The sequence below is a fragment of the Ambystoma mexicanum genome, chromosome 8 (genome assembly GCF_040938575.1).
Source record: "Ambystoma mexicanum isolate Mex_15411 chromosome 8, UKY_AmexF1_1, whole genome shotgun sequence".
Classification (NCBI taxonomy): Eukaryota; Metazoa; Chordata; class Amphibia; order Caudata; family Ambystomatidae; genus Ambystoma; species Ambystoma mexicanum.
Genome location: NC_090929.1, coordinates 139,194,053 through 139,210,774, shown reverse-complemented (window position 1 = coordinate 139,210,774; position 16,722 = coordinate 139,194,053). Strand labels below are relative to the sequence as shown.

The 16,722-nt window shown below is 45.6% G+C and overlaps 1 protein-coding gene across 3 annotated transcripts in view; it reads left to right on the top strand.

Moving 5' to 3' along the window:
• The window catches only part of GARNL3 (GTPase activating Rap/RanGAP domain like 3), a 1,295,083-nt gene that overhangs the window by 283,657 nt on the left and 994,704 nt on the right, over nt 1–16,722 (top strand). The window contains exon 1 of one of the 3 annotated variants that reach the window (XM_069609501.1): nt 13,116–13,394. The exons of the other annotated variants lie outside the window; for them this stretch is intronic. Within the exon in view, the coding sequence (XP_069465602.1) occupies nt 13,339–13,394 (56 nt within the window). The 5' untranslated portion in view covers nt 13,116–13,338. Of the gene's footprint in view, nt 1–13,115; nt 13,395–16,722 lie in introns of those variants that run through there. 3 annotated transcript variants of the gene reach the window in all.

Below are 16,722 nucleotides of genomic sequence, written 5' to 3'. Positions count from 1 at the left end.
ATGGGGATTGTTTAAACTGTCAACACGCTGGACTTCTCAAGCTATGAGTATTCTGTGTCTATCCAAGTTGGACAGTAAACTGACTGTCAAATTTGGATTTTACTGGCATTGTGTAACTAGAAATATGCTTCTGTTCTGTTCTGGGAAAAAGAAATTGGGTTCGATAAACTGAGAATATTCTGGGATCAATCTGACAGTGTCCTGGCCTTGTGCATATTAGGGTTGGGAACATTGGAGTATAATGGAATGTTGCAAATTTGGAGACACTGGCCTTATTATAAGTTATTCCGGTCCCGTAGCAACGGTACTGGAAAGCTTGCCGGAACTGTTGTTACCGGACCGGCAAACTACGAGGTCAGCGAGTGGGTGCCTTTCCGCCCGGCAGGTCTGACCTGGCAGGTGGGCCAGCACCCGTGAGCAGAACTTGACGGATGCACCGGCACCATTCACGAATGGTGCCGGTGCATCCGACCTCCCCATTCCCATTGATTCCAATGGGACTCAAACGGGAATGGGGAGTAATATTTTCCGGCACCCGGGAATAGGCAATTACCGGGTCTGCTGGGGCTGTAATGCCCAGGTAATTGCCCATTCCTGGACGGCATAAATAAATGACTCCGGCGGCAGCCTTTTACCGGCACGGCTGCCGCCGGAGTCATAATGAGGCCCAATATGTTTGTCACGCGGGGAATATACTGGAGATGTGCAAACTGTGAAGTTACTGTGAGTAGATAAGCAGGATATACAAAATATGAAAACTGGAAAGATACTGGTACTCGGCAAACTGGAAATGTGGAAGGGAAAATATACTGGAATTTTGCATACTGGGATTATACTGGGAGATTGACCAACAGGAGTATTGCGACAGTGGGGGTATACTTATCTCGTAAAACTGGAAATATACTGGGGTAGAACAAACTTGGATTGACCAACTGGCGATATAATTGTATTTTTAAAATTGGAGGTACACTTCAATTTGCAAACAGTGAGTATACAGTGAGTATACAGTGAGTATACTGGAACTCTGGAGACTAAATATACGCAGGAATGCTCCAAACTGCACGTTTTCTAGAATGCTTTAGAAACGCTGGAATATCAGTGCACAAGTCCAGGGTATACACGGGTGGACAGTGTTCATCCACGTTTCTCAAAGGGAGAACACCGGAGGTAACTAACTGAGGGCATGCTGGTTTTGCCAAACTGGGGCTATATTGGGATTGTCAATCTGGGATAAACTCGGATTGTAAAAATGTATAGGATTGTGGTTGGATGTTTGTGACGCACTGGTGTGGCAACCATTCATCGGTCGCTCTGTCGCAAGTCAAATGAACAGATGGGTGTTGCTTTAGCACTTCACACAAAAATAAATTGTGTCAGGTCCAGGGCTGGTGCAGTGACCCGGCTTATTTCAGTGCTAACATCGGTGCTATGCTGCTATTGCTTCAGGCTAAGAACAGCCATATCTGTTCACTTTGCTGGGGCTAGAAACAGAAATACAGGTTTAATGACCACATTTGTTCTGCCGTAGCACTGATGGGAAGGCAATCATTGTGAGGGTGTTCTTTGCTACACAATGGCCTCAATGGCACCATGGTCTATGCCGGTATCTTACCGACTCCGCCATGGCGGAATGGGGAATTACCACCCCATTCCGAGGTTGGCGGGGCGGTAATTCCCCATGCCGCCATGGCCCTTCCCCATTCCCATTTTTGCCCCATAGGGCTCAATGGGAAAGGGGAAGGCGCTAAGTACGGTACTGCTAATTGCGGTACCGCACTTAGCACCAAGGTCCCTTTGCGGCACCCTACTTTAACGGCCGGTCTGTACCAGCCGTTAAGGTCGGGTCCCGCAAAGGGACCTCGTAATCAGGCGCTAAGTGTTTAACGGCGCCGTGACCTTTTACGCCACCGTTAAACACTTAGCGCCAGGGTCATAATGACCCACAATGTCCATATGTGTGATGATGTCAGCACCAGCGCTAACACCAGCACCTATTAGGTCAATATCTCAACGCTGCCACCAGTGAAAAGCACGCACAATTTAAACGTTTCACTGGCACGATAACCAGGTGCAATGATGAGTCGACTGGAAATAACGGAAACCAGACATGATGTGCTAACAAGGAATAATGTGAGTTATAGATTAAGAATTCTTTTTGTGCCAGTGAAGTACCTTTATGCTGGTCAATGCATATACATTCCAAGATAATGATGTTGGGAATTGTAGATGAGCTTGTTGAAGGTCTTGTTTTAATTCTTAGTGGACAACATAAGCAGGGACGTCATTTGGGGGTCACAAGGGGTATTTTTATTTTTGGTGTGCGTTGAAGCTCCTGGGCTCTTTGGAGTGGCTGCCATTTTTGTTGAGGCCTCTAAAAACAGGGAGCTCCACAAGTGTAACACTTTGAGCAGTGACCCTAAATAAGAAAGAATAGGAGTAATGTGTCTTTCTGGAATTCTATACAATGCTAGACTCATTAAAGAGGTGAAAGGTCATGTTCTATCGCTTCCCAGGATGCCACTTCAGGGTGGGGTCAAATGACATCACTTCCTATGATGTCATCAGAGGTCAAGGATCATGTGATGTCCCTTTCGCTACCCCTGGCATTTTGGTGAAATGACGTCCCTGAACATAAGGACAAGGAAATACAAAAGATCCAAAGGGAATTAGTAATTTTTGTATTTCGAAACAATTAGAGACATTTTGACAATGCGTGTTTCGTTCAATTCCCTTGTGAACAGAGGATAGCACAGGGGCAACGTGCTGGGCTTGGAAGCAAGACCACACAGAGCAACAGAGGTTCAAATCTCAGATCTGTGCTTAGAAACTGAGCACAGGTATTAAGTGTGTTATAAAAAACCAATAAAATAAATACATTGCATGGCAAAGATTGAGTAGCATGTTACAGAATCCGGCGAATTGTATATGGAGTGCCCATTAGGGTAGGTAGTTCCATTTTCTGCACCTGGTTGCTACTCAGCTTAGTTATCCTTAGTACCAGGAAACTTGTAAACAGTGTGTATAGGATAAGGCTTCTTTTGAGGGTCGCAAATGAGTAAACACTCGAATGAACTTGGACCGAGGCAGGATAAGGAATGGCAGGAGCTGTCACTCTTCTACATGAAAGTATGTTCTCTAAGTGCAGTCCTGGGGAATGCACATGTGAGCTCATGGGTGGAAAGTGCTATCACCATTTCTTAGAGATGCTCAGAATGTAAACTAGAAACTATGTGGAAAATGGGAATAAAGTAAATGATCAAATCATCTGCTATGTGGGTGGACTGGGCATGCCAGTGTAATAATGGTCGGGAAAACCCCAGTTTAAGCGTAAATGGTTGGCCGGGTAATCCCAGACTCAATAACGGAAACAGTCAAGGTAAATGCCAAACCTGCTTTATTAATTATCCCCATAAAGCAAGGACAGCATACAAGTAAAATATTCTTGGCGCTCTCAGTCTTTTTGCAGGAATTACAATGTTTTAAAAATGAAAAATATGTCTTTATGGTCGTCGCATTAAAATCTTGGTTACAAAAAGATACGGGGTACCGAGATTGGTTAAGGGAATTGTATACAAAAGGAAGATATAGGCGTTAGTATTTTAAGCGGCTACTGCATATATGAAGGCCCCGCCTGAGACCACCTCTAAATTGATAATAGACATTACATGTCATCTTTAAAGTAGTTCACTAGTTAGTGCAATGTATCCTGGCGGCATAACATTGGGAGTTGCTATTGTTTGGCATCTTACTTACCAACATTGAACAATTGACAGGCCATCAACATATGAGCCAATAAATGGGAGTAGGGGGAGAAAGGTCAGTGGACTGCTTTTATTCAATTAACAAAGATATCATCCCTTAATCCTACGCCATGAACCAGGTAGAGGGCTTTGCCCGGCACTGTACGTCTTGGAATATGTGCAGAGTCAATGCAGGTGTTTACCTGTGTCTAGGGCTTATGAATAGACAGTGTTCTTGAATTATAGGTCACGTGTGAAGGGCCCATGCTGTGACTTATTACATCCTGTACTTACCAAGATTTTAGCTAATTTACGTGCAAGTTTTCTTACCTTTCTGACCACTAGAGACTTAATTGTCCCGTTCCTTGTGAGGCTTTGGCTTCTAAATATTCGGCATCTGGCAATCAAAGTCTGGTTGTTTTTTAATTAATCTTAGAGAAATATGTCTTCTGCCTTGGGAATTGTTATCTCATGTTCTCTTTGGACCATCCAAACCCACCCTCATCTCTCAGTAACCTTGGAAAAGACCACGCAGCTACTACCTGTGCCCTGCACGCATTTGTCTTTCATTGAATTTAGAGGTTTGAGTTCATGAAACCTTGAAGCCTTCCATTTGATTTAATGCATGACCATTTTGAATAAAATGGCTGCCCATTATTGTTGCGTTTCTATGTTAATGAGCTATATGCGTATCTCATTTGTGTTGCCTTTCAGCGAATACATTGCTTATGTTATGTTCTTTGTGTCTATGGTTGCAAGCAATATTCTTGGTATATCAATGCATAATTGACCTAGTGTGTTTTCTTCGTGTTGTGCGCACGTGTGCTTCGTGGCTGATGGATGCATGCATGTTTCTGTCGTAGGTCTGGTCCTTCTCGTCATCTTCAGCTCACATCGGTCTCATTATTTGCTGCACATCCCTGGGGTATGGGTGATACGGCAGTCTCAGTGAATAGCGTTTCTGGCCTTTACGATACCGGGCCGGGGGAGGGGCAGTTGCCATGAATGACTTGTTAATCCGTCTCTCGACATCAGTGATGTGTCAACGAGGCATACTGGAAACTAGAAAAGCTATACTGAGTGGACATAATGTAACTTGCTAACTCAACATAATGTAAACTTGAAATAATGGGCCCAGTGCATTGCTAGCTAGGCAAAAAACGAACGGGCAAAGATGTGCCAGATGGGTTTCAATGTAAATATAAAATCAATTGAGAGAATTAAAATTGTTCTGCGAAACACGTAACTCGTTTAGTTGCGGAAACACCACTTTTTTGCGTGTATCTCTATGTTAGCACTTTACCGAAATGCAACGTGGGCAATTCATTGCAGAGGCAGCTGGGGCTTGCCCGTCCTTAATCATATATTGCCTCTGAAGTTTTCAACTCTCCCTCACCTTTAAATGAATATTTCTCTTTTTTTGTTTTGGATATTCGTGCCACGTTCCGGGATGTTATAGTTATTCACAAATAACATGTTCCCTCTTTTCGTCACTGAGATCTGTCAGCGAATGACAGGCCTTTAACAGAGAAACAGGGAGCACTGAAACTCATTTGAGGTCTGCCATGTTTTCCTAAGTACAAGCTCTATGGGCGTGTGTGTTAGCCGGTCAGATAGCACAGTGAGTTGAGCGCACGCCCATGCTATCTGTGTGCAGCCTGTTGTGGCAGGTTCAAATCCTAGCAGCTGTAACTCAGCCTTTCATCCTTCCGAGGTCGATACATTGAGTACCACTCCTTGTGGAAATAATGGCATCTGTTGTTTCAGCACTCGGAGCCCCTGCACTATATAAGAAATTCGTTATTATTATTATATCAAACTTTCTATTTCATATTTGAATGTATTTTTCTATCGATATGATGGGCGAACATTTTCCAGCATCGAGAGTAGTGTCCTATTTTTGCCAATACGTCTTTTGACTCGTCCAACACAATTTACCCTCTTCTGCCAGAAATATGCAATTCAATTAAAGAAAATAGTTAATTTTGGGCCTGAGCCCATAGCAGTGCAAGTGCAATATCATAGAAGTCAAGAAAAACAAAAGACCGCAATACAACAAACACGCATAAAAATGGAAGTCAGATGCAATATTAAAAACAGGAATTAAAAACAAATAGAATCAAAAATGATAGTTAAAATCTATTAAAACCACTTAATTGCAACATGCAAAACACGCTAAAAAAGACTTATAATTGAATATGCAGACTCTCTTTGGATCTTACCCGCCATGCTTTAGCCAAAAACCTAGAACTGGCAAAAACCACTTCTTTGTGGCATGTCACGTTGCAGCTCACAAGAGCATTATTGCCTCTGAAACTACTATGGTGGTGATTTGGCACAGTATAAAAGGTGATTAACATGACATAACAGCCCGATGAGCCGTTATCTCTATTGGTGTGTACACGTTTTTAAATGCCATATTGCCTGACTCTGACTGGACACCAGTGGTAAACGAAAGTTATATTCAACTGGACAAAGGCAAGGAGGGTGAGGTGTCACAGGTAATGGTGTGCTGGGTTCTCAAACTTGCTGTACGATCCAATGCAGCTGGAACAACAAAAAAGGGGCTCTTTGTAAATTCGCTGTAGAAGGTTGCTGTTACCGCTGAGAGACGCTGAGCGAAGCTCCTCCACGCGACCTGCACTGACGAGTGGATTTCAAGCTGTTCTTCCCAAGAGTGTTGTGGCAAAACCCTGCACCCAATTCACAGGAAACTACTTATTTCAAATGCACACGCTTTGCGCTCGCTTTGTAAGTTCACTGTAGAAGGTTGCTGTTACCGCCGAGAGACGCTGAGCGAAGCTCCTCCACGCGACCTGCACTGACGAGCAGGGGTGGACTGGCCTACAGGGAACTCTGGAGATTTCCCGGTGGGCCTCTGCACCCTGGGCCTCTTTTCTGTGGTATTTCCAAATTTTCTCATAGGAAAAGCATTGGGCTTGCTGAAAAGGTGTCATACAGGGCCACTTTGAACTTTATTTCCAGGGCCTCTTTTGGTCCCCAGTAATTATTTCCAGGGCCTCTTTTAGTTCCCAGATTTCAAGCTGTTCTTCCCAAGTGAGAGACTTTTTAGAGCGACGGGAAAGACTGTGCTTAAGCAACTGCTTAATCAACAAACAGACTTGGCTAGTTCCATTCACTCTAACACAAATTTTTCCCATTTTTTAGGAGTGTTGTGGCAAAACCCTGCCCCCAACTCACAGGAAACTACTTATTTCAAATGCACGCGCTTTGGGCATGCACTGTGTACATTCGCTGTAAAAGGTTGCTGTTACCGCTGTTAGAGCGGTTACAGCGGGTTGAGGGGAAAGATTGTTTGTGTGTGCCACAGTTTTCAATTTCTTTTTTTTTTTTTTTCTTCTCAAATAGAGTGCTGAATGAAAGGCATAACCTATACGCTGAAATCTGGGATGCCAGCCAACATAGTAGTAACAAGAGCCTCTTCTAACCTCAAGGCTCCGACCCATAAATCCTCCCCCATTATTGCCCTTAAAAAAAAAAAAACAGGAGGACAATAAATCCTGACACCGGAGAGACAGCGCTCTACCGGGGATATCCGAGGTTTCCGTATTACAAGGTGTGAGCCGGATGTACTAACCTCCACGTGTGTTGAAAACCATTCAGGTCTCTCTGATAATACGAAAGTGGGGGAACCTGCGATATGTGTTATAGGCGAGAATACTAATGTCCCAATTTCAGATATGATTATTGTTAACGAGATATGTGTAACACAACAGGAGACTGAACGAGTTGATTCGGGCCCGCTCATTGATTTAACTACGCAAAACCCCGCTCAGAAGAGCGTAAAAAACTCAGAGCGGCTAATGCAGGGCGGTGGAATTGAAAACAATGACAAGATGGTGGTGCCTTTGAAGGTGAGAGATACAAACAAAACCAATCATTGTAATAGTAGCATTACTGCTGTCGAAGATAGTTCAATTCTGACCGACCCCCCCCTCACAAATGACAGAACTAAGGGTAATGGTGGTAGTTTATATGGCTTGCCAAGCCTATTCGACCACCATACACAGGGCCCAAAAGATCTAACGTCCTCCTTTGTCTATCCGACCCCGCGTGCACCCTATAAAAAAGCAGCCATGAATCTGGGAAATTTGGATGATAATAATAGTGGTCAAAATATGCTGAATGCTATAAATATCTCCATTATGTCTCTTTTTAAATTGTTTGAGACACTGGATGTAAAGATAAGCCTCCAACCTGAGCAGTTAGATTTGATTACACAAAATCTAAATAAAATTACCAGATACATAGACATGGGTGAAAACGAGATAACTAAAGCTATGAGAGAGGCAAATTACAGAGACTGCCCACAAGTGGCGTTAGATGTAAAAGAAAAAGGCGAGGTTGAAAATGTGACATCTGTTTTACCGGTCTTTGCTGCTATTGTACGCCCTGATGCAATTATAGAGGAAGGAATGCCTAGCAGTGCTAACAACACCAAGACAGCGCTAGTAGGCTCTCACATGCCTTCAAAGGTAAACAAAGACAAAACTGATGTTAGTGAACGAGATAGTGAGGCTGTGGTCTATAACATGTTCGACACAAGGACCAGTACAAAACAAAAGTCTGCTACAATGTTTAATAATAAAAAAAAAACAAGAATCAAAAGCAGGCTACTCGTGCAACAAAGTCCATGACCACACAATTTGTTAAGCGCCTGCAAATCTCTACAAAAAGTATATCCACAGTGGGGGGTAGTTTATGTGCTAAATATACCAATCTAAGGCAGCCCAGGCAACCTGTAACTAGCAAAATGGTGAATGCTGCACCCATAAAAAAACATGCTCCGTTAGATGATTTGGTTTCCCTACTTGCTAGAAAAGGGATAGAGGAACAATCACAAAGAGCTGCAGCTAACACTACAATTCAAGAAATACACATTACCTCTCTGCCAGACACCACCCCGTTAAATTGCCCACTTAGCAGTTTCACATCAAACATTGCAAGCTCGAATGACCTCCAGCCAGAGATCCCCCTACAGACATATTGAAAGATATTAGAGCGACAATACAGAAATCAGTAGATGAGAACTTAAAATGGAAACAGGAGCAAGACTCTTGTACAAACACATTAGCTGAGAAGAAAAGGGTGACATTTAATTGTAATACTACCACAGAGCAAGGCGACCTAGTACCAAAGTACGACACAAGAGTGGAACCAAATCTACGGTTGGGTGAAGAACGGTCAATTGGTGGTGCAGCGAAGAAACTAAAACACGCACTAGATCCCAAACTATACCATAGATTCATTTTGAAATGTCACCCCGCTCCTCATATAGCCTATGACTTAAATAGAACAAGTGTGTTGATGATACTTGAAGATATTGAAGACCTAAGAGATATTTCATCAACAGATATCCAACAAGTAGAATTTCTGAATGATGGGAAGTTAGATGTTGTTCGGCTGTGGATTTCGTCCAACCTTGTCAGAAATACTATATGGCAAGCTATGATGGAACTCTTCTCTATGGGTTTTTTGCTAGCGGTTGACCCTACAATCTTACCAACCCCTACAACACTGAACAAACACAAGACGCAACTGATGGTGTGGCTATTAGATCACTGAATATCTATCAAAAGCAAAACACAGTGGAGCAAAATAGGATGTTGAGAGGCACAGGGAACAATGAATACAGACCAGCTGGTACAAGATCATAACAGTTGGAGCTGCAGTGTGATACACTGATTCTAGCGAGTTGGAACACCTGTGGATATGTACACCTTTCTGTTGAAGGTAGCAATGATTATGATGTAGTTGCCCTCCAGGAGACGTGGTTGGTGGAATGCCCGGTGTGGAACAATCATGAAATTGTGTTCCAATCAGCTAAAGTGAATATGAAAGGCCGACCATCGTCAGGGTTGATGATTGCCATAAAAGTGGTGAAGGGACTGTCAATTGCACCTTGAGCGGCCCCCAACATATTTATGCAACTAGCCAAAATCTCCTATGCTGTTGGCTGTTTGGCTATAATTAACATATACCACATATACCACAACCCTGTGTGTATCCCAGATAAGACATTCATTAAAGAATTGGAGAACTTCTTCAACATGATTCTAATGACCCCCGAAATAACGAATGTCATACTGGTGGGAGACTTAAATTTGCAATGTTTGAAACCAGCCAAAATGAAAAAGAGCTCAATATATGAAACATGGGCGAATGTTATGTCCAATCGTAGCATGGTGATGCTTAATGGTGCCATACTGGGTGACTCACCTTTTGGCATGAAAGGACAATGTTACATTGCATTCATACAGAGCAGCAAAGTTAACATTACAGAGAGAAGAGTTACGTGTGCGTGCAGCAACAATGTAACTTCCCGTGGATATGCAGCACATGTACAATGGCATGAAAGGGAAATGTTACATTGCATTCATACAGAGCAGCAATATTAACATTACACAGAGAAGAGTTACATGTGTGTGCAACAACAATGTAACTTCCCATGGATATGCAGCACATGTACAATAGCATAAAAGGACAATGGGCCTCATTCCGAGTACGGCGCTAACCAATGGCACTACTAACGCCTTGGTTGACGCCGTACCCGGACCGGCAGCGCCTTGGTGGATGGCGGAATTACCGCCCCATTCCAAGGTTGGCGGGGCGGTAATTCCCCAATCCCCATTTACCCTTCCCCATTCCCATTCTTGCCCCATAGGGCATAATGGGAGTGGGGAAGGCGTCAATTACGCCACCGTAAATTACGGTGGCGTAATTAACATCAAGGTCCCTTAGCGCCATGGTTTTTAACACCTGCTAAAAGCAGGTGTTAAAACCACCATGGCGCAAAGGGAACTCGGAGTATGGCGGTAAGGGATTACCGCCACCGCTCTCGTTAGCGGTGGCCGCTATCCCTTACCGCCATACTTGGAATGAGGCCCAATGTTACATTAGATTTACACAAAGCAGCAATGTAATTTACCATGGATATGCATCATATTTACAATAGCGTGACAGGACAATGTTACATTAAATGTACACATAAAAACAATAACGTTCCATGGATATGCAACACATTTACAATAGCATCAAAGGGCAATGTTACATTATATTTAAACAAAACAACCATGTAACTTTCCCTGGATATGCAACACATTTACAATAGCATGAAAGGGCAATGTTACATTACATTTACACACAGCAACCATGTAACTTTCCCTGGATATGCAACACATTTACAATAGCATCAAAGGACAATGTTACATTATATTTAAACAAAACAACCATGTAACTTTCCCTGGATATGCAACACATTTACAATAGCATGAAAGGGCAATGTTACATTACATTTACACACAGCAACCATGTAACTTTCCTTGGATATGCAAGACATTTACAATAGCATGAAAGGGCAATGTTACATTACATTTACACACAGCAACCATGTTACTTTCCCTGTATATGCAACACATTTACAATAACATGAAAGGGCAATGTTACATTACATTTACACACAGCAACCATGTAACTTTCCCTGGATATGCAACACATTTGCAATAGCATGAAAGGACAATGTTACATTATATTTAAACAAAACAACCATGTAACTTTCCCTGGATATGCAACACATTTACAGTAGCATGAAAGGGCAATGTTACATTACATTTACACACAGCAACCATGTAACTTTCCCTGGATATGCAACACATTTACAGTAGCATGAAAGGGCAATGTTACATTACATTTACACACAGCAACCGTGTAACTTTCCCTGGATATGCAACACATTTACAATAGCATGAAAGGGCAATGCTATAATACATTTAGACAAATAAACGATGACAGGACAATGTACATTCATAAAGAGCAGCAATATAGTTACGTGTACGTGCAGCAACCATGTAACTTCCCATGGATATGCAGCACATTTACAGTAGCATGAAAGGGCAATGTTACATTATATTTAAACAAAACAACCATGTAACTTTCCCTGGATATGCAACACATTTACAGTAGCATGAAAGGGCAATGTTACATTATATTTAAACACAACAACCATGTAACTTTCCCTGGATATGCAAATCATTTACAATAGCATCAAAGGACAATGTTGCATTACATTTACACAAAGCAACCATGTAACTTTCCCTGGATATGCAACACATTTACAATAGCATGAAAGGGCAATGTTACATTACATTTACACACAGCAACCATGTAACTTTCCCTGTATATGCAACACATTTACAATAGCATGAAAGGGCAATGTTACATTACATTTACACACAGCAACCGTGTAACTTTCCCTGGATATGCAACACCTTTACAATAGCATGAAAGGACAATGTTACATTATATTTAAACAAAACAACCATGTAACTTTCCCTGGATATGCAACACATTTACAGTAGCATGAAAGGGCAATGTTACATTACATTTACACACAGCAACCATGTAACTTTCCCTGGATATGCAACACATTTACAGTAGCATGAAAGGGCAATGTTACATTACATTTACACACAGCAACCGTGTAACTTTCCCTGGATATGCAACACATTTACAATAGCATGAAAGGGCAATGTTATAATACATTTAGACAAATAAACGATGACAGGACAATGTACATTCATAAAGAGCAGCAATAGAGTTACGTGTACGTGCAGCAACCATGTAACTTCCCATGGATATGCAGCACATTTACAATAGCATGAAAGCACAGTGTTATATAACATGTACACAACTCAACGCTCTACCCACGCATTACATATGACACTGTTAGAATTCATTTGCCTGAAGCAGCAGTATGAGATTTTCATAAAGCTGCTGCTGTCTTTAAAGCAGGGCTCTGCAACCCATGGGTCTGCAGGTGTTTTGAAACTACAGGTCCCACGATCCTCACCATTGACGAGGCTGGTGAAAGCTGATTGGATGCGAAGTCCAAAACATCTGGAGAGCCCGAGTTTGCAGACAGCTGCAGGAAGCCACCGTGTAACACTGCAGGGATGGGCACCCGCATTATTTGGATTTCAACGAAAAGACAAGGTTACATTGCATTCACATGAAGCTACAATGTTACTTCTCGCTTTCATGCGGCAAGAATGTCATCAATCGATGCTGTAAGGTCACCTTAACATGAGTCTTAGCATGAAGCAACAGTTGCATCGTGTTTGCACGAAGCCACAATGCTGCGTGTTCTTCCCTGTCCATAGAGGAATGCCGAAGTCATATTTGCATGCATGTAAATGCTATGTCCAGGAAGCACCGCTGGTCGGTGTGCCGTGCACACGCAGGCTCATGCCCTGCCTGCCCGTGCTGCAGTCTCCATTGTGTGTGTGTGAGCGAGAGAGAGAGGGGGAGGGCAAGGGAGCGGGAGGGAGGGGAAGAGGCGGGCCGGCGGGAGCTGGGGATGTGCAGGGGCACAGAATGAAAGCCTCGCCGCCCGGGGAGGCTGCAGGGTAGCCGTCTGGCAGTGCGCGCGCGCCCTCCGCACAGGTGCTCGGGCTCCCAAGTGATGGCGGGTGGGCCCCGGAGGCCCCGTCTGTGAGGAGCAGGAGCCCCGCGGGCGGGAATGAGGCGCTCCTGACACCTGCTCGCCGTTCCGTGCACTGGAGGGGCTCGTGTATGGATTATGGATGCGAGCAGCGCGGAGGCGGGGACCCCCAAAGTGCTCAGCTTCACTCAACGGTAAAAGAAACTGGACTTTCGCTTCTACCTCGAATTATTGCGCTTTGCATTGTATGTCAAATTTCAAGCATGCCCCCCCAGCCCTTCGGTCCCCGAGGAGGAATTCCAGGGGAGAGGGCATTTTGCAATCAAGTGCGCTGAAGCTGCACATGCCCGACACCTCCCCCCCTCCCCCCTAGCGCTGGAGGCAGGAACGCAGCGTGCGGGCTTTTTTTAGCACCAATGAATGAATGCACTTTAACTGAGTTGTGAAAATGAACACCCGGATGCTGGAAGCGGAGCACGAGTGCTTTAGGGCACACCCGCGTGACAGTGCTCCCGTGAAACAGCGGCACCAGTGGCGGGAGACGTATGCCCACTGTTCGGGCATGGCTCTGTACCTTCTGGCCGAAAACGAAGCAGTCAGAGGATCTTCCTTGCCCATAACGCCTGAATGCCGATACCTTTTTCTGGCGGGCTGCTCACGTGCCCACGCTGTGCCCCTTTGGAAGTTGTCTGTGTTTGCAGTGTCGTCTCTCTACACGGGAGCGTGTGCACGTGCGGCTCTGCGGGCTGAGTAGTCGCTGGAGTGGAGGCTTTACTCGAGTGTCTGCTGTGAGTAGGGTAGGGTACAACCTCCTGACTCACTCACTGCACTCTGTGTACACAGGTGCCCACCCCCGACTCTGAGCTCGGTGTTGGCCCGGTGGGGGGAGTGACCCTGGACAGTGGGGGGTGAACAGTATTAAAATGGGGGCGTGGCCCTTCGTGGTGGCAGTGCCCTGAGTTTGAGCGACTTAGCTACGGTCCTTGTGAGGGTCATAGGGTGGGAGGGGTCCTGTGGCGTGGCGCGGACAGTAGAGGGGGCTGTTTTCGTCCATGTGCAGTAGGGTGAAGTAGTGTAGCACATGGCTGCGGGGCGTGAACCTGTGCAGTGCACGCACACTCGCGGTCCGCTGTATTAGAATGTGTGTGCGTGTGTAAGGGGGCGTGCGGTGGACTGTAGGGGGCACTGTCAGAGCGACTGAGTTGGGGACACTGCATGGCACTGCACCGTGCGAGCACCGGTGTGCAGTGTGGCTGCACTGCGTTTTGGCTGTACAGTGCAAAGTAAGTGTGTAGGGGCCGGGAGGGGGTGACTTCCTTACAGCGATGACGGGAATCAACCTGCAGTGTTCCGAGGGAGACCGACGTCTTGCACTGGGTACTGTGAGCATTGAGTGGCAGGTGCAATAAACCCTTCGGGCGCGGGGCAGCGGGAGGAGGGGGGGGCACAATTCACCGAGGCCGCTAATGAACCGGGAGCTTGAGAGCGGACCTGTGCAGTGCAGGCAATGTGTGGGGGGATCGGCAGGACAGAGAGTGGGGACTTCCCTTACACTCTGTGCCAGCTTAGAGTGAGTTTGCTGGTTTAAAGCGAGGAAATGACTTAACCTGCGCGCTGGAGGTTTGTGCGCACGCGCGTCGAAAATAAGCCTTTACGTTGCACAATAGACACGAAGTGCTGTTTTAGGCAGAGGTGATGTAGAGCCCGGTCCCCTACAGTGACACTGAGATGATCCGCCCTGGAGTTTGTACTGTGTTGTGCACGGGTGGCGTCTGGGCGTTTCAACCATTTCAGTTGAAATGGCCCTGGGCTTCAGAGGTGGCCCTAAGCAGCTTCCCCATGTTGGCAGTTGGCAGTCTTATAATAACAGGGCAACATACACCTTTCATTCAGGGTTCTGAAAGTGCGCCCTGCAACTATCACGTTGAATTCTGTCCTTACTGGCACTGGCGGCCACATACTATCACTTTCTTGGGCCTCTGCAGTATCGAGCAGAGGTCTTATCACCTAAACGCCGCTTTACTCCAGTTTTGCGTAGAGTTGCCTCTTGCTGACACAGAGTGTTTTATAGCATTTCAGTGGACATCAGTAATGCAGCTCCTTTGTGCCTGCCTGTTCCGCGATATTCTGCAGCTCTTAATCTCATTGCTGCATTTCTTTGTCTCCTGTAAGCACCCTGTGGCGCGTCAGTCTGTTTCCCCCAGCTCTAGGTAAGGGGGTCCCAAGCATGTTGACAAGGGACCCCCACGAGCCCTGTCACATCTCCAGCTGCCACGATGTTATGTTATACAGTGAGTGCAGTACACCGCGGAATGCAAACAGCATAGTATAGCACACACGAGGAAGGGGTGGGTGGGAGGCTACATGAGGGTCTGTGTGCTGTGGGAAGGGGGTGGTCGAGGGTAGAGCCGCAGAGTTGTGTCTGAACTGCTTAGACCGATGGTGTGCACACCACACCGAGAGTCTACCCTGGTCTGTGTGTGTTCATGCACCTTCCACTCATGGACTGCATACACATGTGCACTGCACAGCGGGGATGCCTTATAACAGAGAATGCATGCACATGTACAGTGCTCAGCTGCAGTGGCTTAGATTGAGCGGCTACCCCCGTGCAGTGCACAGTGGAGCTGCATTGGAACAGAGAGTCAATGATCCTGCGCAGTGCTCAGCTGCAGTGGCTTAGATTGAGTGGCTACCCCCGTGCAGTGCACAGTGGAGCTGCCGCAGAACATATAGTCAATGAACCTGTGCAGTGCTCAGCTGCAGTGTTTTAGATTGAGTGGCAACCCCCAGGCAATGCACAGTGGAGATGCCTTGGAACAGAGTCAATGAACCCGTGCAGTGCTCAGCTGCAGTGTCTCAGATTGAGTGGTTACCCCTGTGCAGTGCACAGTGGAGCTGCCTAAGAACAGAGAGTCAATGAACCTGTGCAGTGCTCAGCTGCAGTGTCTCATATTGAGTGGTTACCCCTGTGCAGTTCACAGTGGAGCTACCTAAGAACAGAGAGTTAATGAACCTGTGCAGTGCTCAGCTGCAGTGTCTTAGATTGAGTGGCTACCCCCGTGCACTGCACAGTAGAGCTGCCTTGGAACAGAGAGTCAATTAATCTGTGCAGTGCTCAGCTGCAGTGTCTCAGATTGAGTGGCTACCCCTGTGCAGTGCACAGTGGAGCTGCCTTGGAACAGAGAGTCAATGAACCTGTGCAGTGCTCAGCTGCAGTGTTTTAGATTGAGTGGCTAACCAAGTGCAGTGCACAGCGGGGCTGCCTTAGAACAGAGTCAATGAACCTGTGCAGTGCTCAGCTGTAGTGTCTCAGATTGAGTGGCTACCCCCGTGCAGTGGAGCTGCCTTGGAACAGAGAGTCAATGAACCTGTGCAGTACTCAGCTGCAGTGTCTCAGATTGAGTGGTTACGCCCGTGCAGTGCACAGTGGAGCTGCCTTGGAACAGAGTCAATGAAATTGTGCAGTGCTCAGCTGCAGTGTCTCAGATTGAGTGGTTACCCCCGTGCAGTGCACAGTGG